Genomic DNA, 20,296 nt, shown 5'->3' with positions numbered 1-20,296 from the left:
GGGATCCATGGGGAGGGGATCCTGGGGGGGGGGGGGATCCCTGGGGGGGGTCGGGGAGGAATATAGGGAGGGATCCATGGGGGATCCATGGGGGATCCATGGGGGGTCCAGGAGGGGTCGGGGAGGGATTCATGGGGGGATCCAGGGGGGGAATCCATGGGTCAGGGGGTCCGTGGGGGATCGGGGGGGATCCATGGGGGGTCCGTGGGGGGTCCGTGGCGGTCCCTGGCTCAGGCTTCGCCGCCGGCTCCAGGCGCCGCGTCCCGGCAGCCGAGCGGCACCGGGGGCCGGTGGGGGCCGGGCGGGGCCGCCCCGGAGGGACCGAGAGGGGCAGGGGCGGCCCCGCACCCGCCTCTCCGGGCCGGGGTGCCGGGGCACCGGGGGCGGGCACCCCCGGGCAGCCGGAGCGGCGGGGCCGGGCACGGGCCTGCGCGACTCCTCCCCCGGCCCGGCCCGGCGCGGTGTCCCCGGGCCGCTCGGTCAGGCTGCGGCCGGCGGCGGCACCGGGCGCTGCCCGCGGCGGGACGGGCCGGGCCGGGGCGCAGCGAGCGGTGAGTGCCGCGGCGGGCGGGGGGCTCCGGGGGGACCGGGGCCGTGGGGGACAGCCGGGGGGACCAGGGGTGATGGGGGACATCCCGGGGGTGATGGGGGACATCCTGCGGGGACACGGAAGGCACAGGGGACACCCCGGCGAAGAGCGGCAGGGATCGGCAGTGACACGGGGGACACTCCAGTGGCGCAGGGACACGCTGCGGGGACCGGCGGTGACAGAGGGGACATCCCGGTGGGGATCGGTGGTGATGGGGAACACCCCGTCAGGGACCAGGGAGACACGGGGGCACCCTGCTGGGGGTGATGGGGGGCACCCCGGTGGGGACCGAGGCGATGGGGTCATGCTGCGGGGACCAGCGGTGACACGGGGGACATCCCGGTGGGGACTGGGGGGTGACAGGCAGCAGCTGTGGGGGCTGGTGCTGCCTGACGCTCAGGGCAGCCCCCCCGTGTCCCCTCCCCTGTGCCCCCCAATGTCCCATCTCTCTGCGGGGACCCTGTTTTGGCAGTGGGAGCCCTAGTGTGGGTGGCCCCAGGAGCAGCGTGGCCGGGCTGGCAAATTCCCATGTCCCAGTGCCCCCCCGGTGTCCCCTGTCCCCAGCCACGGCAGAGGGGAGCTGCAGGAAGCCACCGCGGTGCCGGAGGCAGCTGCCGGTGCTGCCTGCTCCTGCCTCAGCTCCCCAAACCAGCCATAGGGAGGACAGCAGTGCCAGCAAAGGGTGACGGGGGGAAACTGAGGCACGGGGGCTGCCGAAATGGGTGACAGTTCTCCAGAGAGCTGGTCCGGGGTGGGAAAAATGCGTATCGTGCTGCCCCACATCTCTCTGCAGGCAGAGCGCGTCGGTGCCGGCAGCTCGTGGTGTCTGCCCTTATTTCGGGCATGGGAAAGGTGCCGCAAGGCCACAGGCACCCATGGGTGGTCCCTGGATGGGTGTCCAGGGCTGTGTGGCTCCAGATGCTCCGTGTCCCTGTGCTGGCATGGGGACAACAGGGAGGGCAGGGGGGATGTTGGCTTCTTTTTTAAATGCTGTTTTCAGTGATAGCGAAGGGGCCTGATGGCTTCTCCCTGCTGGGTGCTTGACCACCCCGGGGGACACTCCGTCACCCTGGGGATGCTCGGCCACCCCGGCCACCCTTTGGGTGGCCGAGCATCCCTGGGGTGGCAGGGCATCCCCAGGCCCCATGTGGGATGGCTCTTGTGGACCCGGCGGTGTCACAGCCCGGCTTCGCTCGGTGCTGCAGCCAAACTGGGATGGCACAGCATGGGGGGGAACTTAGAGGTGACTTCGGCGTGGGACATGTCCCGCCATGGGACATCAATGTGCCATCACCCCGCGGGAGGGAAGCGGTGAAGACCCTGCGTGCGCCAAGGCTCCTGTTTTCCTGGCTTTCACCTAGGAAAAAAACAACTGGGAGGAGAGCCAGAGAGCCTGGGTGTGCCGGGCTACTGGTCCCTGATGTCCCTGGCCGGCCCGAGGCGGGTGAGCGCTTGCCCCCGCGCAGGCAGGGTTTGCCCACCGTTCTTGGGGTGCTGCCCACGCTCCCGGGGCTTTGCCGTAGCCGCTCGCGCTGGTGCCGGAGAGCGTCCGGGTGCTCCCAGGGGAGTCACAGGGGTGGGGGGGGGGAACCTCCCTGCACCCCCCAGCAGAGCGTGTTGGTGTCGGTGGGGTTGGGCACCCCCCACACCCCGTTTTGCAGCTGGGGAAGCTGAGTCAGGAAATCCCGGTTGGCCCGGCCGCGTCCTGGCTGAGTCATTTCGCAGGCGCTGAGTAACTGCCCGTGCCGGGCCGTGCTGTGCCGTGCCGTGCCAGGGGGGTGCGGGGCTCCCCATGGCCTCTCTGTGTGGGCAAGAGCTGCCCGCATGTGCCCCCGCAGCTCCCCATGGCCCTGGCCTCATCCAGCTCACAGCCTCCACCCTACTCAGCCCTGTGCCTCAGTTTCCCCTCCCTGTTTTCCTGTGGGTTTCCCTTTTGCCAGGGTAAAAAGCTCCTGGGATGGGGGTATGGGCTGGATCCGGCCCCGCAGCACGTCCCTGTCACGGGGCACCGGCTCCCGAGGGGCCGGGGTGGGTCTGAACAGGGGGGAGAGGGGGTGGGATGGGGAGTGTGGGGCTGGGTGAGCTCTGGTGTTGGTTGGGAGGGGGAATGATGGCCCCGAGGCAAGATTTGGGGGCTCCTCCTTCTGCTAAGGGGGACAAGAGTGTGTTGGTGTGAGGGGAGGGGGACGGGGTTGGGGAGAGGGATGGGACAGGGTGGGGACAGGGATGGGGATGGGATGGGGATGGGGATAGGGCTGGGATGGAGACAGGGACAGCAATGGGGAGAGAGACGGAAATGGGGAGAGGGATGAGAATGGGATGGGGATGGGGACAGGGATGGGGATGGGGACAGGGCTGGGGCTGGCAGGGGCTGGAGCAGGGCGCGGGGGGCACGCGGGGACGCTGCGGGGCGATCTGGTGGCCTCGCTGGCAGCAGGTTATAAATAACCCCCCGAGCCACGAGGTTGTTTCCTGCTGCTCCCCCCGCGCCGCAGCCCCACGGACAGGAAAAAGGTGTTTCCTGCTGCGGATGGAGCGGGGCCCCGGCCCCGGGGGGGGACATGGGGGGGACATGGGGCCTGGGACACGGGCAGGGGGGCGGGGGGGGCAAGTGACCCCGCTCCGGGCTGCAGCCACTGAGCCTGGGGCTGGCTGAACCCCTGACCCCAGTGGGGCCACTGCAGACCCTGGCTGGGCCACCAACCCGCTGCTGGGCCTGGCTCAGGCCATCGTGGGGATGGGACATGGTGCCACCAGGCTCGGGCACCCTGTCCTGTCCCAGTGCCACCAGGCTCGGGCACTCTGTCCTGCCCCAGTGCCATCGGGCTCAGGCACCCTGTCCCATCCCCAGCTCAGGCGCCCAACAGGCGCGTTCCCTGGGGCCGTGTTCCTCCTTCCCGTGACCGGAGCAGGATCCGTGCGGAGCCGGGAGAGCCAGAGCGGTGCCATGGGGAGGAGGGTGCCTGGCCGTGCCTGTCACATGGTGCCTGTCACCCTCATGGAGCCACTTTCGCTCACCGATCGTTGGGACGTCCCCTCGCCTGTGCTTGCTCCTGGGGGGGTCTGACAAGCTTCCGTGCCATCAAAGTGACAGGGGGACGTCAACCTGGGATGGGGACATTGGCCTGAGGTGGGGACACCACCATGGAATGGGGACACCAGCATGGGATGGGGACACCAGCCTGGGATGGGGACGTCAACCTGGGATGGGGACATCAGCCTGAGATGGGGACACCAGCACAGGATGGGGACGTTGGCCTAGGATGGGGACACCAGCATGGGATGGGGACGTCAGCCTGGGATGGGGACACCAGCACGGGCTGGGGCTCCTCAGCACCCATTCCCACCGCTGTGGTGACACACCCCCACCCTGCTCTGCTGGCAAATGCGTGACAGCCCCCTCGTCCCCTGTTGGGTGGCAGCAGGGGATGCTCCGCGCTCTCCTCCCACAGCCCTTCACACCCTGGGCAGGGGGGGAACCAGGCAGTGACACAGATGGGTCCCCAGGGACGGGGCAGCTGGGACCATGCTGTCCCCGCCTGCTGCCCCGTGTGCCCCCAGGGAAACGCCAGCTCGTGTCACCAGCCTGTCCCCAATGGGCAGGGCTGGTCCCCAAGCCCTAACCAAGCCCAGATGAGCGCCAGCCCCCAAAAACACACACCGGGGAGCCGGGACCCATTGGAGCAGTTGGTGGCCACACACGGTGACGAGGCCAATGACAGCGTGTGGGGAAACTGAGGCACGGGCTGCGGGCAGGTGGCAAATGCCAGCACCTATGGGTCCTCCTCGAATGCTCCCAGGTGACAGATCGGCCCCCAACCCGTTCCAGCGGGCTCTGATGGCTTCCCCAGTGTGTTAGATGGCACAGCCCAAGTCCTGCTCGTTAGCAAGCGACCTCTAATGAGCTTCACCCAGCCATGCTGCGGGGTCTGGGTGGCGTTAGGGACATGGGGCACTGCTGCCACATTACCTGCCTGGGTTAGGGGATGCTCGGGGGGAGAGGGGCTGGAGGAGCCCCCGGCACTCGGCACCCACCGCCACCGTCACGGGGAGTGACAATAATTGGGGACAGGAGGATGTTCGTCACCTGGGGGGAGAGGTCCCGGCTGAGCAGGATGGGGGGGTTGGGGCTTTGCTCTGTCCCAGGGGGTCGGTGGGGATGTGGGGGGCAGGAGCTGGGGTGAAGCCACCTCTGGCTGCAGGACTTGGTCCCCCTGTGCTGCTCCGAGCTTGCCTGGTCAATGCCCCATCCTAGCGTGTCCCCAAACCACCTGTGGCATCGTCACTGTCCCCCAGGGACCTTCATGGTGCGGCTCCGGGTCACCCCACCTTGGTGCTGAGTTCCCATGTGCACCCGCGATGGCTGCACGTTGCTTCACCGCAGGGTCACATCCTGCAAATCCCCTTCCCCGAGAGGCTTGGCAGCACGTCCTGGTGCCACCCTGGCTCCTGCCCTGCTGCCACCTGCAGTCACCGCGGTGACACCGTCCTCTGGCACCCACCAGTGCTTGGACCTGCCGTGATTTACACCGTGGCCCCTGTGTTCGGGGCTGGACTCGGCCCTGGCCCTGCTGCGGGAGCTGCTGTTCACACTGGCCGTGCGCCGGGGCAGGATTTGGCCCCAGAGGGGACGAAGCCAGGAGCCCGGGTGATGCCCTGCAGGCACCAGGGGTTGGGGTGCCCCAAGGCATGGCATGGGGAGGGGACAGCTGGGGACAAGCCACCCATCCCCAGGGCTGGCTGGGGCAGTGGGACCAGTGTCCCAGCATCCTCTCACGCCCAGGTTGTGGGAATTGGGGTCCAAAGTTGTTGGCCGTGCTGCAGGGAGCGGGTTTGGGGCAGGAGCCCCCAGGTTTGGGTTAGAAGCCCCAAGGGTTTGGGATGAGAGACCCCAGGGTTTGGGGTGGGAGCCCCCAGGGTTTGGGGTGGGAGCCCCAAGGGTTTGGGGCAGGAGCCCCCAGGTTTGGGTTAGAAGCCCCAAGGGTTTGGGATGAGAGACCCCAGGGTTTGGGGTGGGAGCCAGCACTCCAGTTAACGCCTCCCAGCACTGGCCGGGATTCCCTGGGTTCCCGCGCTCCCCCGGAGGAGCGGAGGTGGGAGCTAGAGGAGCCGGGTGTGTGCTCGTCCCCCCATCCTCATCCTCGGCTCCCGCTGCCCCTGGCCGTGGGGCCCGTGCGGATGCAGCCGGACGCGTCACCTCCGGCAGCGGAAACTCCCCCTGCTCAGGGCCGGCGGTAACTCACGGCGTCTCCTCCACCCCTTCCCCCTCTCCTCCCCTGCCCCTCGCCCCGCCGGGCTCTGCGCCCTCCCTCGCTGGGGCGTCCATCCCCGGGGGGATACAGCGCGGGGTGGGTGAGGGGGAAGGCAGGAGTGTTGTCATCCTCGCACGGGCTGCTCGCTGCTGGCAGGTGGGATGCTCGAGGGATAAGAATCATGGAATCGTTTTGGTTGGGAAGCACCTTTAAGATCATCGAGTCCAACCTTTACCCCAGCACTGCCAAGGCCACCACTAACCCATGTCCCTCAGCACCACATCTACACGGCTTTTGAATCCCCCCTGCAGTGCTGTGTCCAGCTCTGGGGCCCCAACAGAAGAAGGACACGGAGCTGTTGCAGCGAGTCCAGAGGAGGCCACAGAGATGCTCAGAGGGCTGGAGCACCTCTGCTGTGGAGACAGGCTGAGAGAGCTGGGGCTGGTCAGCCTGGAGAAGGGAAGGCTCTGGGGAGACCTTCTAGCACCTTCCAGCACCTGAAGGGGCTACAGGAAAGCTGGAGAGGGGCTTTTTACAAGGGCATGGAGTGATAGGATGAGGGGGAACGGTTTTAAACTGAAAGAGGGGAGATTGAGATGAGATATTAGGGAGAAATTCTTTGCTATGAGGGTGGTGAGACCCTGGCCCGGGTTGCCCAGAGAGGCTGTGGCTGCCCCCTCCCTGGCAGTGTTCAAGGCCAGGCTGGATGGGGCTTGGAGCAACCTGGTCTGGTGGAAGGTGTCCCTGCCCATGGCAGGGGGTTGGAACTAGATGAGCTTTAAGGTCCCTTCCAACCCAAACCAGTCTGTGATTCTGTGGTGACTCCACCACTGCCCTGGGCAGCCTGTTCCAGTGCTTGACAGCCCTTTTGGGGAAGAAATTGTCCCTGATCTCCAATCTAAACCTCCCCTGGCACAACTTGAGGCCGTTTCCTCTTGTCCTATCGCTTGTTACCTGGGAGAAGAGACCGACCCCCACCCCGCTACACCCTCCTTTCAGGCAGTTGTAGAGAGCGAGAAGGTCTCCCCTCAGCCTCCTTTTCTCCAGGCTAAACACCCCCAGGTCCCTCAGCCGCTCCTCATCACACTTGTGCTCCAGACCCTTCACCAGCTCCGTTGCCCTTCTCTGGACTCGCTCCAGCACCTCAAGGTCTTTCTTGTCGTGAGGGGCCCAAAACTGCACCCAGGATTCGAGGTGCAGCCTCACCAGTGCCGAGTCCAGGGGGACGATCCCTGCCCTAGTCCTGCTGGCCACACTAGTGCTGACACAAGCCAGGATGCCTGCTCAAGGTATGCTCACAGGATGCTCAAGGGATGCTCAAGGGATGCTCACAGGGTCATGGGACCAGAGCTGCCACCTGCTCTGGGGCTGCTGGAGGGAGCACTGGGGTCGGGGGGGGCATTGCCAGCCCCTGCTCACCTCTTCCAGCCACGTGTGTAAGGGGCTGTCCCCGGCTCTTTGGGGACATCGTCATTGGGGACACCCGTAGGGTTGTGCTGACAAGCCCCAGGGACGTGGCTCCCTCGGGGCCGTGGTGGCGGGCGGGCAGCCTGCTCGTGCTGGGAGCGGGGACTGCTGCAACGCCCCCCCCGAGCCGGGCAGGGGGGTATTTGCCAGCAGCCGCTGCGGATTTACGGCTCACTGGAAAATCCCCTCATCCCATTAAGGGCTCCCCGCGGCTTCTGCTTTCCATTGCAAACAGCCGCTTGTCCCAACGGGAGCCTCTTTGGGTGCCACCGGGGCTCTGAGGTGACCGCTGCCGGGACGAGTCCTGCTGCAGGAGCAGCAGATTTATTTATCATACGAGGGATTATCGGGCTGAGGGGGGATCTCATTCCACTTGCCCAGGTAAGACCAGACTGGGAAGTTTTGCTCGTGGTGGGAATGGTCCGTACTGGGGGGGATTGGGGAGTTCAGCTGGGAACCAGAGCCATGAGTTGACTTTCCCTCACCTGGTTCCTCATCCAAAGCAGTTTTGACATCTCAAAATGCCCCAGCGTGGAGCTCAGCTGCTTTGCAGGGAGGGATGTGGCGATGGCACATGGCTCCATGTCTCTGCTTTCGGGGTTAAAGCTCCTGCTTTGGAGCCAACCCTTTGCTGTGTCCTCAGCGTTACCCACCCCGCGCTCACGGCAGCATTTTAAAATTCTTAACCCACTTTGGGGGGAAAAAAAATGACTTTTTTGGGTAGCCTGAAGACTCCACTCTGTGGGCTTGGGGAGCTGAGTGTCAGAAGGAGGGGACAGGCAGCGAGGGTCTCATGGGTGAGCGCTGGGGGTGCTGGGGATGCACTGTCTGTGCTGGGACAAGGGAAGACAAGCCCAGTTCCCCCTCTCCCAACCACAGAATCACAGACTGGTTTGGGTTGGAAGGGACCTTAAAGATCATCTACTTCCAACCCCCTGCCACAGGCAGGGACACCTTCCACCAGACCAGGTTGCTCCAAGCCCCATCGAACCAGGCCTTGAACACTGCCGGAGAGGGCAGCCACAGCTGCTCTGGGCAACCTGGGCCAGGGTCTCACCACCCTCATAGCAAAGAATTTCTCCCTCAGATCTCATCTCAATCTCCCCTCTTTCAGTTTAAAACCGTTCCCCCTCATCCTGTCACTCCACGCCCTTGTAAAAAGTACCTCTCCCGCTTTCCTGTAGCCCCTTCAGGTACTGGAAGGTGCTACAAGGTCTCCCCAGAGCCTTCACTTCTCCAGGCTGAACAGCCCCAGCTCTCTCAGCCTGTCTCCACAGCAGAGGTGCTCCAGCCCTCTGAGCATCTTCGTGGCCTCCTCTGGACTCGCTCCAACAGCTCCGTGTCCTTCTTGTGTTGGGGGCCCCAGAGCTGGACGCAGCACTGCAGGGGGGGGGTCTCACGAGAGCAGAGCAGAGGGGCAGAATCCCCTCCCTCGCCCTGCTGGCCACGCTGCTGGGGATGCAGCCCAGGATACGGTTGGCTTTCTGGGCTGCAAGCGCACGTTGCCAGCTCATGGTGAGCTTCTCGTCAACCATCACCCCAAGTCCTTCTCCTCAGGGCTGCTCTCAATCCATTCTCCACCCAGCCTGTATTTGTGCTTGGGATTGCCCCGACTCACGTGCAGGACCTTGCACTTGGCCTTGTTGAACTTCATGCGGTTCACACAGGTCCACCTCTCAAGCCTGTCCAGGTCCCTCTGGATGGCATCCCTTCCCTCCAGCGTGTTGACCGCACCACAGAGCTTGGGGTCATCAGCAAACTTGGTGAGGGCGCACTCAATCCCACTGTCCATGTCGCCAACAAAGATGTTAAACAGGATCGGTCCCAATACCGACCCCTGAGGAACGCCCCTTGTCACTGGTGTCCACTTGGACATCGAGCCGTTGACCGCAACTCTTTAATTGCGACCATCCAGCCAATTCCTTATCCACCTAGTGGTCCATCCGTCAAGTCCACGTCTCTCCAATGTAGAGACAAGGATGTCGTGCGGGACAGTATCAAATGCTTTGCACAAGTCCAGGTAGATGACATCAGTCGCTCTTCCCCTATCCACCAGTGCTGTAACCCCATTGTAGAAGGCCACCAAATTCATCAGGCACGATTTTCCCTTAATGAAGCCATCTTGGCTGTCACCAATCACCTCCTTGATTTCCGTGTGCCTCAGTATAGTTTCCAGAAGGATCTGCTCCATGATCTTGCTGGGCACAGAGGTGAGGCTGACTGGCCTGTAGTTCTCCGGCTCTTCCTTTTTTCCCTTCCTGAAGATGACCATCACACCGCACACGTACGCACGCAAACGTGACAGCAGCTGCCGAGTTAATGTGTTTCGCAGCTGCCTCTCCCCGCCGCCCCGCTCGGCAAAGCCAAAACGCGTTGGGGGCTTCCAGGTTTCATGGATTGAGGACCCGGGGGGGTTCGTTTCCGCACGGCGGACGCCAAGGCAGACGCTGCAACATCTGCTCTTGCTCAAAAATCCTCGGAGCGAAGGGCCAGGTGGGCGGCACGGCAGGAACACGGGGCTGGAGACGTGATGCAGTCGGCTTCGGGGAGTTCTGGTCCAGACAGAAGTTTATCCGAATGTCACCCGAGTCCCTGCACCTGGGCTGTGGGGTGGCTCCTGGCCAGGGGCCTGGTCTGTCCAGGACGTGAGGCTGGGGGATCCTTGGCCCCATGGCAGCACCGAGGCTTTGAAGGGGTTTTGGGGAGGTTTGGGGAGGTTTTGGGAAGGTTTTGGAGCGGTTTTGGGGGGGGTTTGGGGAGGTTTTGAGGAGGTTTTGAAGGCCTCAGGAGGTGCAATAGGAGATGTTGCTTTTTGGCCGTGGTGCTGGATGCTGAAGTGACCCTGGGCTCTGTGTCACTCGGTGGCTCGTATGCCCGGAGGAGCCAACCGCGGGGGTGCCGGTGGCTTCATAGGTCTTCTTGCCGGGTGGCACCAGGGGAGCAGGGAGGACAAGGAGAGCAGGAGACCCCCAAGCACAACCCAAACCCTCCTCCTGGGCGGATCTTTGCACAGGGGCGTCTGGAGGAGGTTCAACGGGGTGTCACCCCACGGCGGGGCAGTCCCACCTTGGTCCCCAAGGGTGCTGGGGACACTGGGGGGTAACGGGCAGCGCTGCTGGGGGGGACAGATGGCATAGGCTGGGGACAGCCGGTACCGGCCCCAGAGAGGTGGCCGCAGGACAGAGGGGCCCTGTGACCCCGGCGGAGCTGGGCTGGTCCCTGGGCACTCGCTCCACTGGCCCCGGGCGGGCGGTGGTGGCCCAGTGGGGACAGGCACCACAGGTCGGGGGCAGGGTGCTGGCACGGCCGGCCCGGGGGGGTGACACCGGCCGGGGAGGGGGCGGTACCGACCGGGGGTGGGGGGGATGACACGGGCCCGGGGGGGTGACACGGGCCCGGGGGGGGTGACACGGGCCCGGGGGGGTGACACCGGCGCGGGGGGGTGATACCGGCCCGGGGGGGTGATACCGGCGCGGGGGGGTGATACCGGCACGGGGGGGTGATACCGGCGCGGGGGGGGTGATACCGGCCGGGGAGGGGGCGGTACCGACCGGGGGTGGGGGGGATGACACGGGCCCGGGGGGGTGACACGGGCCCGGGGGGGTGACACCGGCCCGGGGGGGTGACACCGGCGCGGGGGGGTGATACCGGCCCGGGGGGGTGATACCGGCGCGGGGGGGTGATACCGGCACGGGGGGGTGATACCGGCGCGGGGGGGGTGATACCGGCGCGGGGGGGTGACACCGGCACGGGGGGGTGATACCGGCGCGGGGGGCGGTGCCGGGCGGGGGGCGGTGCCGGGGGGGCGGGGCGGAGCTGTCCAGCACCGGCGCCTCCTGAACGTGCCCAGCGCGGCGGGACCGGGGCTGCCCCCGCCGCCCCCCGCCGCCCCCGGCCCTACCGGCTGCCCCAGCGAGTTGAGGTCGGGGGTCGGGGATGGCTCCTCCGCCCCGAGCCGGCACCGAGCAGCCCCAACGTGCCCCCACGGGGGCTCCAGGCCGGCGGAGGGGACACTTCTGCCCTGCGGAGTCCCCGGTTGTCCCGGCTCGGGGGTGTCACACCGGCCGCGCTCAGGCAGAACCAGCCTCGGTGACAGACCTGCGAGGTGGGGACGGGCCGGTGGGACATGGAAGGGCCATGGGGACACCAGACGTGTGGCCTGGGTCACGGGGAGCCGGGATGTCCCCAAATGTCGTGGCCTTTGGCATCGCGGCTCCTTGCACAGCCCCTGGCACAGCCCGATCCCGGGCTCCGGCCCAGCCCCGGTGCGCCCATCCTCGTCCCCGCGGCAGGATTTGTGCCAGGCAAAGCCCAGCCTGGGCAGAGCTCGATTTCACCGCCGCATATGGGGCTTTCGGTGGCAGAGGCTGCCGCAGTCGGTCCAGCTGAGAGTTCAGCTTTGCTCAGAGCAAGGTTTTATTAAAGTGGGTTAAATGCTTAATGGGATTGCTGCGGAGTGGCCAAAGCAGGGATTAGTGCTGTGGCTACGGGGCTGGGCAGCTCTGCTCCAACAACAGGCGGGTTCTGTCCTTCTCCCCCCGCCCCAGCCCCCGACTCATCACTCAGCAGCTCCCAGAGCCCCCAGTTCATCACCCAGCATCTCCCAGAGCCCCCAGTATCGTGCTGTGGGGATACAGCCTGGTGGGACAGGCAGAGCTGGGGCTCCCGGGCCTCCCCTCCTGCCCTCTTGCCCGTCTGCTGCCTGTACCCACCTGCCTGCAGCCAGCCTGGGCCATCAGACCAGCCACCCCCCCGGCATCACCCCTGCGGAGGGGCAGGGAGAGGGGAGCAGTGAGACCTCCTCAGGGAAGGACCCAGCCCGGGGCCCCGGCGATGCGGGCGGTGGCAATGTCCCAGGCGGTGACACGGGCTGGCGGGCAGGCCAGGTCCTGGCCAGGGCGCGGGGGCCAGAGGGACGACAGCTGAATTGGCGGCTTGTTCTCCTCTGAAGGCCCCTTTCTGCCCCTGCTGCCTCTGTTTCTCTTAGGAAAGTTTTATGTCCCTTGTGTGACAAGGAGCCTTTTCATTGTCATCCTTCCCGAGCGTGCCGGGGAGGAGGCCGCGCTGGAGCGCAGCCATCCCCGAAGGCAGCTCGGGGCCGGATCCTGTGCGGGGCCACGCGGTGCAGGCGGCAGCTTCGAGGGGCAGCCGTGTCACGGCACCAGGATCTGTCCCTTGGCATGGGCTCAGCTCCTTGGACCGTTCACACCCCGGGGCTGCCCCCCTCCATCCTCACCCTTAAAAATGGAGGGTGCTTTGCAGCCCCTGAGCATCTCCCCGGGATATCCGGCACGGCCGGCTCTGCCGCAGCCCCCGGCGCTCCTGCGCTGCCGGTCCCACGGGTGTCTCAAGGACGGCTCCCAGTTTACAGAGCTGCTCTGCAGCCCGGCACACCCAGGGAAGGATCCGTCCTCCTTTATTCCTATTTATCAGCCTGGTTTCAGCTCCCTCACCCCTAGCAGAGGCCCTGTCAAGGTGGGGAAACTGAGGCACGGAGTGGCAGCAACATGCCAGCAGAGGCTGAAGGGTTTGATGCCTTTTTGCATCACTAATGTTCATGCTCAGACTCAATTATCGCAGGGGCATGGGGCAGAGTTTCATCCCCAGCAGGGATCTCTCAGCTGCGAGAGATAAGAGAGAAGTTAATTTAATCTGGTTTATAAAAGTCACCCTGAAACGCTTTGGGAGCACAGCGAAACGCTTGCAGAGCCGTTAACTGTTCTCTTGAGATCACGGGAGAGCTGGAGGTTGGATCCCTACAAGGCATCGTGGAAGAGCTGGGGGCTCCAGCGCAGGGTCGGGAGCAGCGCAGTCCCTGCAGAGCCGGGAGGGCCAAGAGCGGCTGTTTCTGCTCTGCCCAGGGGACAGACGGCCCCATCGCGGATCTGCTTCGATGCTGGGGATGCTCCAGTGACCCCTCACGTGCGAAATAGGGGCATGAAATGAGACTTGGGTGCCAGGTCCCTGTATTCGTTTCTGGCTGCTAAAATCGCACGTGTGAGACGCATTTGGACACGGGGCTGAGGAAGCAGCTCAAGCTCTGAGCACAACAGATGCCTCTTTGGAGGAGATGCCTTCAGGGATGAGCTGGGTTGTGTTTGTCCTGGGATGAAGGACGCGGCTCAACCAAAGCTGTTTCATTTTCCTTCAGTGTGAACATCCCGTGTCTCTGGATGGCGCCATCCGAAGGGATCAGAAACCACCTCGTCTCTGGGCTTAAAGGTCTTTAATTCAGGGAAAACTCGAGTTCAGCGCTGGAGCCAGTAGATAGTGGCCCAGCATTCCAGACCTGAGCTCTGGAGGGAGCTGGGATGAGCATCCTTCCCCCTCCGGGCTGGCAGACGAGTGTCTCCGGCTGCCCAGGGGGGCTCAGCCCCAGCGCCCCGGCAGGGCTCCAAAATATCCCCCGGTGCTCAAACACCTTGTGTGTATTTGCTGCTTTCCACCACCACAGGGCCCAGCGATGCCAAACCTGGGGAGGGGACGGGGCCAAAAACCCACCTGGCAGCTGGAAACCCCAAAATTAAACCATCGGGTGCCAATTTCTGGTGCTCGTGTTACCTGGAGGGTGAGCGACAGCCGGTTCCCGAGAGCTGCCCCAGGGACACGGGTGGCATTAAAGGAGAAAGTCGTTTCCCTTTCAAGCTAATTGCAAAGGAGCCGCCCGGGTGTATGTAGGTCAAGCCATAACCTGCTTTAGCCGGGCAAAGCGGCGGCCGGACACCAGCGTGACGCAGTGTGACCCGGCGCTCGCCCGCTCCCCTGCCACCACAGGGGGACCTGGGCCCTGGGGACGGGGTGGAAATCACCCGGGAGGCAAATGAAGGGTTTGTTTGGAAGAAGAAGGGGCTGAATGTCTCCCGGGAATGGTTTTAGTTTGGGCTCATTAATAAAACACTGGGATGAGCAGGATGGGGCGAAACAGGGACTTGGTGGGAGTTGCTTTGTTTTATCCCTTTGGTGGCATCCCTGGGTGCAGGACCCCAGCCCGAGGGTCCAGCTGGTGTCACAGCCCGGGGGTGTCACAGCCCAGGGGAGCAGGGCTGCATCCACATCTCCCCTTGCCCAGCCCCGGGGAAGCCCCTGGCATCTCTAGAGCAGGGTGAAGCCCAGGGAGGGTGCAGCAATGGGTGTCCTCGGAGAGCCCCGAGGTGTGTGCTGTGGGGAGGGGACGGCTCCGGAGCCCGGCTCTCAGCGGGTGTTGGCATCTCCTGGGAAACCTCAACCCTGTGAGCACAAGAGGAGGATTGATTTTTTTTTTTTTTTTTTTTTTTGTGGCCAACGTGGCAGCTTTGGCTTCTGCTGCAGCCGCGGCATCGCAGCGAAGCGGCCGCTGGTGGGCTCAGAGGGGAGAAATGGAAGTTGTGTCCACAAGAGAGAAATCCAAAGTGACTAGATTGGAAAAAAATCTCTATAAAACCTCGTTACAGCCCCGCTGCCACGTGCGCGGTGAGCAGGCAGGGCTGGAGGGGTGCTGCAGGCTGGTGATGCTCAGAGGGTGCCCGTGAAGGAAAGGTCACAGCATAAACCTAGGTGAAGTTTTTTGCCGCTGAGTTGCTTGAAGAGGAGATCAGGACCGGCTTTATGGAGGCAGAGGCAGATGATTTCCCTCTGCGTTAGGAGAAAACCCACCAGCAGCAGCCCCTGGGGCTGGAGATGTTCATACAAGGGACCTCGAGGGTGAAATAGGTGAGTTGGCACCAGTGGTTTCACCACTCGTGCCCACGAGGCTGGAGCTTCGCTGGCTCTTGGCCCCATCCTGAGCATCCTCGCGCTTACGAGGAGGAAGGTCGACTCTCTTGGTGTTCGCACAAGGTATTTTGCAGCTCAAGGCTGCTCTGCCCCCAGGCACAGTGCTCCTGGGGCGAGGGGCTGGGGTAAAGAGAGGGAGAAATGGTGCAAAATGGGGGTTTGTAAGCGTGGGTTGTGGGGCACAACCTGGGAAGGGGCTGAAGGGGGCTGGTTGCTGTGGATATTCGCTGCTGGGTGGGCTGAAAAGGGGGGGTGGGAGCATTGTGCCCCCCCAGTGTCTCCAGCTTCCAGCTGGTGCTGGGTGCTGAGCCCTGGCCGCCTTGCTCCTAGGAGTGACCTTTGTGGGTGCAAGGAAATCCCACGGGTACAGGGGAAGCCTTGCACGGCCCCCCCAGCTCCTGCCACCCACCCTGCAGCACCCTTGGGTGCCGGCTGGTGCCAGCACAGGGCCCTCACTGGGGGCTGTGGTTGCCCACCGGGGCTGGATCCAGCCCTATTTGCCAGCGTGGGGGGTGGCAGAGCCCCGACGCCTGTCTCCATCTCACCCCACGCAGCGGCTCGGGGCCAGATCTGTCCCAGAGACCCCCGAGCGCCTTGTCCCAGGTCTCCCTCCATCCACCGGTGCTGGGACTCGGGGCCATGGCCACGGCGAGCGGAGGCAGAGACATCTCACCTGGGATGTGGGGAGGGAGAAAACCTCCCCGGCCATCTTAAAGGCTTCAGCGAGCGCAAGCCCAGAGCTGAGTGTGTTGGTTCCTTCTTCTCTTTAATTCAAATTGCCTTGAAAAGACCTTTGTAGCTCCTGACCAGCACTGGCGTCGGTGCTGCGAGGCCCAGATCTCGTCAGCCCTCTTCCCCGTGACCCTGTGGCTCTGTGGATCAAGTGACCCAGCTCATGTGGCTCTGGCAAAAGGGAATTTGGGCGCGTTCACCCGAGCACTGCCCGTGGCAGGGAATGTGGCCACCCCGGGGGGACTCGCTCTGGGGGGGGTGTGGGGCAAGGCTTGGTCCTTGCAGGCTCCCAAAAGCCTGGGGGGAGCAGGGCTCGGGCAGCTGTAGGTTGGGGAAGAGGCAAAACGGGGCAGTTTGGGGCATTTTTGGACATTGCTCGTGCAACACCCCCCACCGGGAGATGCAACGGGTGCAGGGCTGAGGCTGGGTGCTGCTCCCATCGGGGTGATGGGCACCGTTCCCCGTGACTCGCCAAGAAACCTTCTCCAACTCCGGAGAAGCTCCGTCCTGGCTGGAAAGGTGGCCAGGCTGCCAGCCCCGGGCTGCGCACAGAGCGTCCGGTGTGCGGCCCCGTCCCCGGGCGGCTGCGTCCCCCCAGCCCGCGGGAACGGCTCCGTGGGGCTCCAGCGCAGCCCCGAACGCGCTCGCCGGAGCGGCCCCACAAAGCCCCGCTTGTGCTCGCTGCACCCACCCAGCCCCGGGCCAGCGCTGGGGGACAGGAACCCCGCTGTGGGTGATGGGGACTGCAGGTGGCCGACCTGGAGGTGACAGTCCCCCCTAGGATGCTCAGGGACCCCAAAAAGCTTCCACTCCCCTCCCCGGGGGTTTTCCTTCGAGGAGGCTGAGTGAAACCGTGCTGGAGCGACCCACAGAACGTGTGTCCTGGGAGATCTGGGGCACCCAGCACCCATTTGCCTTTCGGTTCGCTTCAGCCGTACAGGGGCGAGGGGGCAGAGGCTGGCACAGGCGCCCATGGAGCCACATCTCCCCGTCTTTCTAGACACCACTCCATCCCCTGGAGAAAACCTTTTTTTTTTTTTTAGTTTTGAGGTTTTTTTCCTGGAGAGCTGCGGGCGGGAGGTGGTTGGAGATGGAGCTTTGCTCCACGGCTGATTTTCTTGCTGAGCTCTGCTCTACCTGCCCGAGCAAAGCCTGCGGCAGGGATGAGCTTCTCCACTTGCTGTGACCGTGCCACCAGTGGTGGCAAAGACGGCCCTGCCTGCCCATGGGTGCTTAGGGTGGGATGGGGTGGTGCGCTGAGCCCCCGTCCTCATCCGCACAGAGCGAAACGCCAAGGCAAGGGGACACAGGGCAGCATCTGGGTGGTGGTGCCAGGGAGAGTCACCATGGGGCAAGATGAGAACAGGAGCATGGAGAGATGGGGTGGTTGGCACCACGTGGGGGGACGCTGGGGATGGGGAGGACAGAGATGGGGCTCAGACACCAGTAATGTCCTGTGGACTGGGGTGACAGAGCTTGTCCTCATGGACCAGCTGGTCTTGAGTGATCAGGACGTGGTCTCAGGTGGCCGGGATATGGTCTCAGGTGACCAGGAGTTGGTCTTACACGGCCAGGAGATGGCCTCGGGTGTCTGGGAGATGGTTTTGGGTGTCTCCCCACGCCCACCCCCTCGCCATGCTGGGCCCTGCTCAACCCTCCTCTCCTCCCACAGCCTCGCCAGTGGCCACCTCGCCAGGATGAATGGGACAGCCAATGTCAACCCTGCCAGCCGCAGCCACTACGTCTCCGCCATCCCGGTGCCCCGTGCCGTGGCCCACAGCAAGCCGCACGCCACGGCCCCCCTGAGCACGCCGGGGTCCCCCATCCCCCACAGGGCTGTGTCCCCCCGGCCAGGGAAGGCGCTGGCCCCCGGCCCCAAGACCCTCAAGCCCAAAGGCGCTGGCCGAGCCGCCGGCCACGAGCCGTCTGAGGGCAGGGAGGGCAGCCCTGGTGTCACCCACCGTGGGGGCCACAAAGCCCCATCGAGACCCCTGGTGTCCCCCGGGAAGTGGCCAGAGGCAGCGGGGCAGAGGAGAGGGGTGGGCAGGGTGGGGGAACCCACCGAGCTGCCCAAAGCCCCCCCTGCACTGGGCAGGGGTGGGGGGCGGCCGAGGGGGTCCCCTGGGAAGGGCAGCGGGGTGGCCATGGCAGGAATGGGGGATGACCCCCATGGCAGCTCGCAGGGCAGGGGCCCTCTATTTGGGTCTGGGGCCATCACCTTCTCCTCAGGCCCCCCGCACAGCCACCCCGTCACCGCCACCGTGGCACCCTTCCAGTACCGGTGAGTCCCTGGGGATGGGGGGCATGGGGCTGGTGGGGGGACATGGGGACATGGGGACAGAGGGAGGCAGGCAGGCACGGTGAGGGTGGCCATGGGGAAGGGTGGGATTTGATTTGGGGGCTCTGCCCCAAAAGGAGGGTTCCCACTGGGTTTGGGGTGCTGGGGGTTCCTGGGGCACCCATGGGAGCTGGTGTGAGGCAGGGGATGGGCTCAGGGGGGAACAGGGTGCCCTGGGACTCCCCCCACCATGAGACCAGTGTCCCCAAACCCTGGCAGAGCCCAAGGCACTGCACTCCCATCTCCTGAGTGTCCTCAGCCGGCTGTACCCTGCGGTGCCCCCCTGCTCCCCCCCCTCACCCCCCTCTGCCCCCAGGCTGCAGGAGGACCCGGAGGAGGAGAGGGCCACGTCCCCGGGTGGCGAGTGCCCCGGTCCTGCGGAGGGACCTGACCCCGACCCCAAAGCCGGAGGCCTGAGTGAGTCCAGGAGGGTTTGCCGGGGATGGGGGGGTCTTGCTGGGGGCCTGCCGCGACGGTGCCGGGGAGCAGAGGCTCAGACCCCCCATAGCCCTGTGCTGGGATGGGAGCTGGGACTGGAGGTCGGTGGGGCAGCGGAGGGGACCCCCACATAGGAGGTGCCCCAAGTCCGCTGGGACTGGCACGGCTGCAGCTGCCGCCTCCGGTGACACCCGCGGCCAAAAAACTGCACCCAGCGCCATGGCCTCCCCGGGGCCCGGAGCCACGTTGGCACCCCCTGCCGTGGCTCCGGCGTGGGGGGACCGTCCCCTCCGGTGACGCCGCCGGGACATCGCCCCGCTTGGCTCCTTTCCCTCCTCTTCCCAGCTTCCCAGCGAGCTCCAGGAATGACCCATTTCCAAGCGAGCCGGAGCGGAGGCGGGTGCCACGGCTCCCGCACCCACGGCGGGGACACCCCCTTCCTCGGGGGGTGAATGAGCCCAAGCGCAAACCCCCAGGGGACACCCCAGTCCCCTCTGGTACTTGCTTTTGGGGGGAGATTTTGGGGGGGCGGCTGGCAGCGGGGATGCTGGGGCGGCGGTTGCCAGGGCAGCGGCAGTGGAGGATGGTGAGATGCTCCAGGGATGTGCAGGGAAGGGGAAAAAATAAGAGCCGGGAGCTTTGCGGGGTGATTCGAAGGGACAGAAGTCGGTCAGAGCCGCGGGGCTCTGCAGCGAGGTCCCGGCACTGCCACCGTGCAGCCAGGGGGTAACAGGGTTCGGTGCTGAGCCCCGATTTGGGAAGCAAAGCGGCAGCGAGCAGGAGGATTTTCCAGGAGAAAGCAGGAGGGGAGCGAGCGGGGCTGGCGTGGTCCCAGCGCTGCCCTGCTCGCCTCGGGGGGGCTTTGGGGACGAGGCCGAGCGAGGTCGGGGCTGGGAAAAGGGCCGGATCCTTTCCCTTGCTCCACGTCCCCCCCAGCCACCCCAGCCCATGGCACCTTTTGGGGCTCAGCCGGAGGGGACAGGGGACATTAGGAGGCCCCCGGTCACCCCGCCAGCCCCGAAATGACGTGACACCCCCAAATTTGCCTACACCCAGGCAACAGCCTCGTAGCTCAGTGAGGGGTGTAACAGCCCCCCCAAACTCAGAGCGGCTTCAGGGTGCAGCAGGGTGGCCTGTGCACCCAACCCGCCCCAGCAGCACCCTTTTTTTTGGGCACCTTTTGCTGGCCCACCCAGGCCGGGTTATTTCGGGGCTCCTCAGCATCACCATGGGCTGAACCCCGGAATCACGTGCGGCGGCCGTGCTGCCGTACAGGGGGTCGGGTTGGGGGGCTCGCGCCGCCCCCGGCCCTCCCGGCCCCTTATCTCGCAGCGGTGCCGGGCCCTAATGCAATATTTTCCGGCGGTTGCCATGGCAGCCTGCGTGAGGTCACCAAATAGACTTAATTCCCCCCTCCCGAGGGACGGGTAATTAATGAAAAATGATGATAACCAGATCCTGCTCCCCCTCTTTTTCCCCCTCTTAATTCCCCCGCATCACTGGAGAGGCCCCGCTGGGTTTGGGGGCCACAGTGTCCCTCGGGGGGCTCCTGGGACCACCCCGGGCCCTTTCTGTGCCGTTGGGGGTGAAACGGGGCAGTTTTGGCCCCCCTGGGGATGGGTGTGCGGTGTGGGGACCGCAGCAGGCAGGACGGGGGGTGCTTCACACGCAGGATGCTGGGGTGGGGGCCCCCTCGTTGGCGTCACCCACCTCCCAGCCAGCACCCGG

General features: G+C 65.0%; 1 protein-coding gene across 3 annotated transcripts in view; it reads left to right on the top strand.

Moving 5' to 3' along the window:
- Positions 1-499: 499 nt before the first annotated feature.
- The window catches only part of NAV1 (neuron navigator 1), an 85,054-nt gene continuing 65,257 nt past the window's right edge, over positions 500-20,296 (top strand). For 2 of the 3 annotated variants that reach the window (XM_068419442.1, XM_068419441.1), the window contains exons 1-3: positions 500-551; positions 17,465-18,073; positions 18,447-18,547. In XM_068419442.1, the coding sequence (XP_068275543.1) occupies positions 17,490-18,073; positions 18,447-18,547 (685 nt within the window). In that variant the 5' untranslated portion in view covers positions 500-551; positions 17,465-17,489. Of the gene's footprint in view, positions 552-17,464; positions 18,074-18,446; positions 18,548-20,296 lie in introns of those variants that run through there. The other variant, XM_068419443.1, reaches the window with a different exon arrangement.

The sequence above is a fragment of the Nyctibius grandis genome, chromosome 27, assembly GCF_013368605.1.
Source record: "Nyctibius grandis isolate bNycGra1 chromosome 27, bNycGra1.pri, whole genome shotgun sequence".
In the NCBI taxonomy this organism is placed as follows: Eukaryota; Metazoa; Chordata; class Aves; order Nyctibiiformes; family Nyctibiidae; genus Nyctibius; species Nyctibius grandis.
The sequence above is the reverse complement of the archived record's forward strand: the minus strand, read 5'-3'. Positions and strand labels throughout refer to the sequence as shown.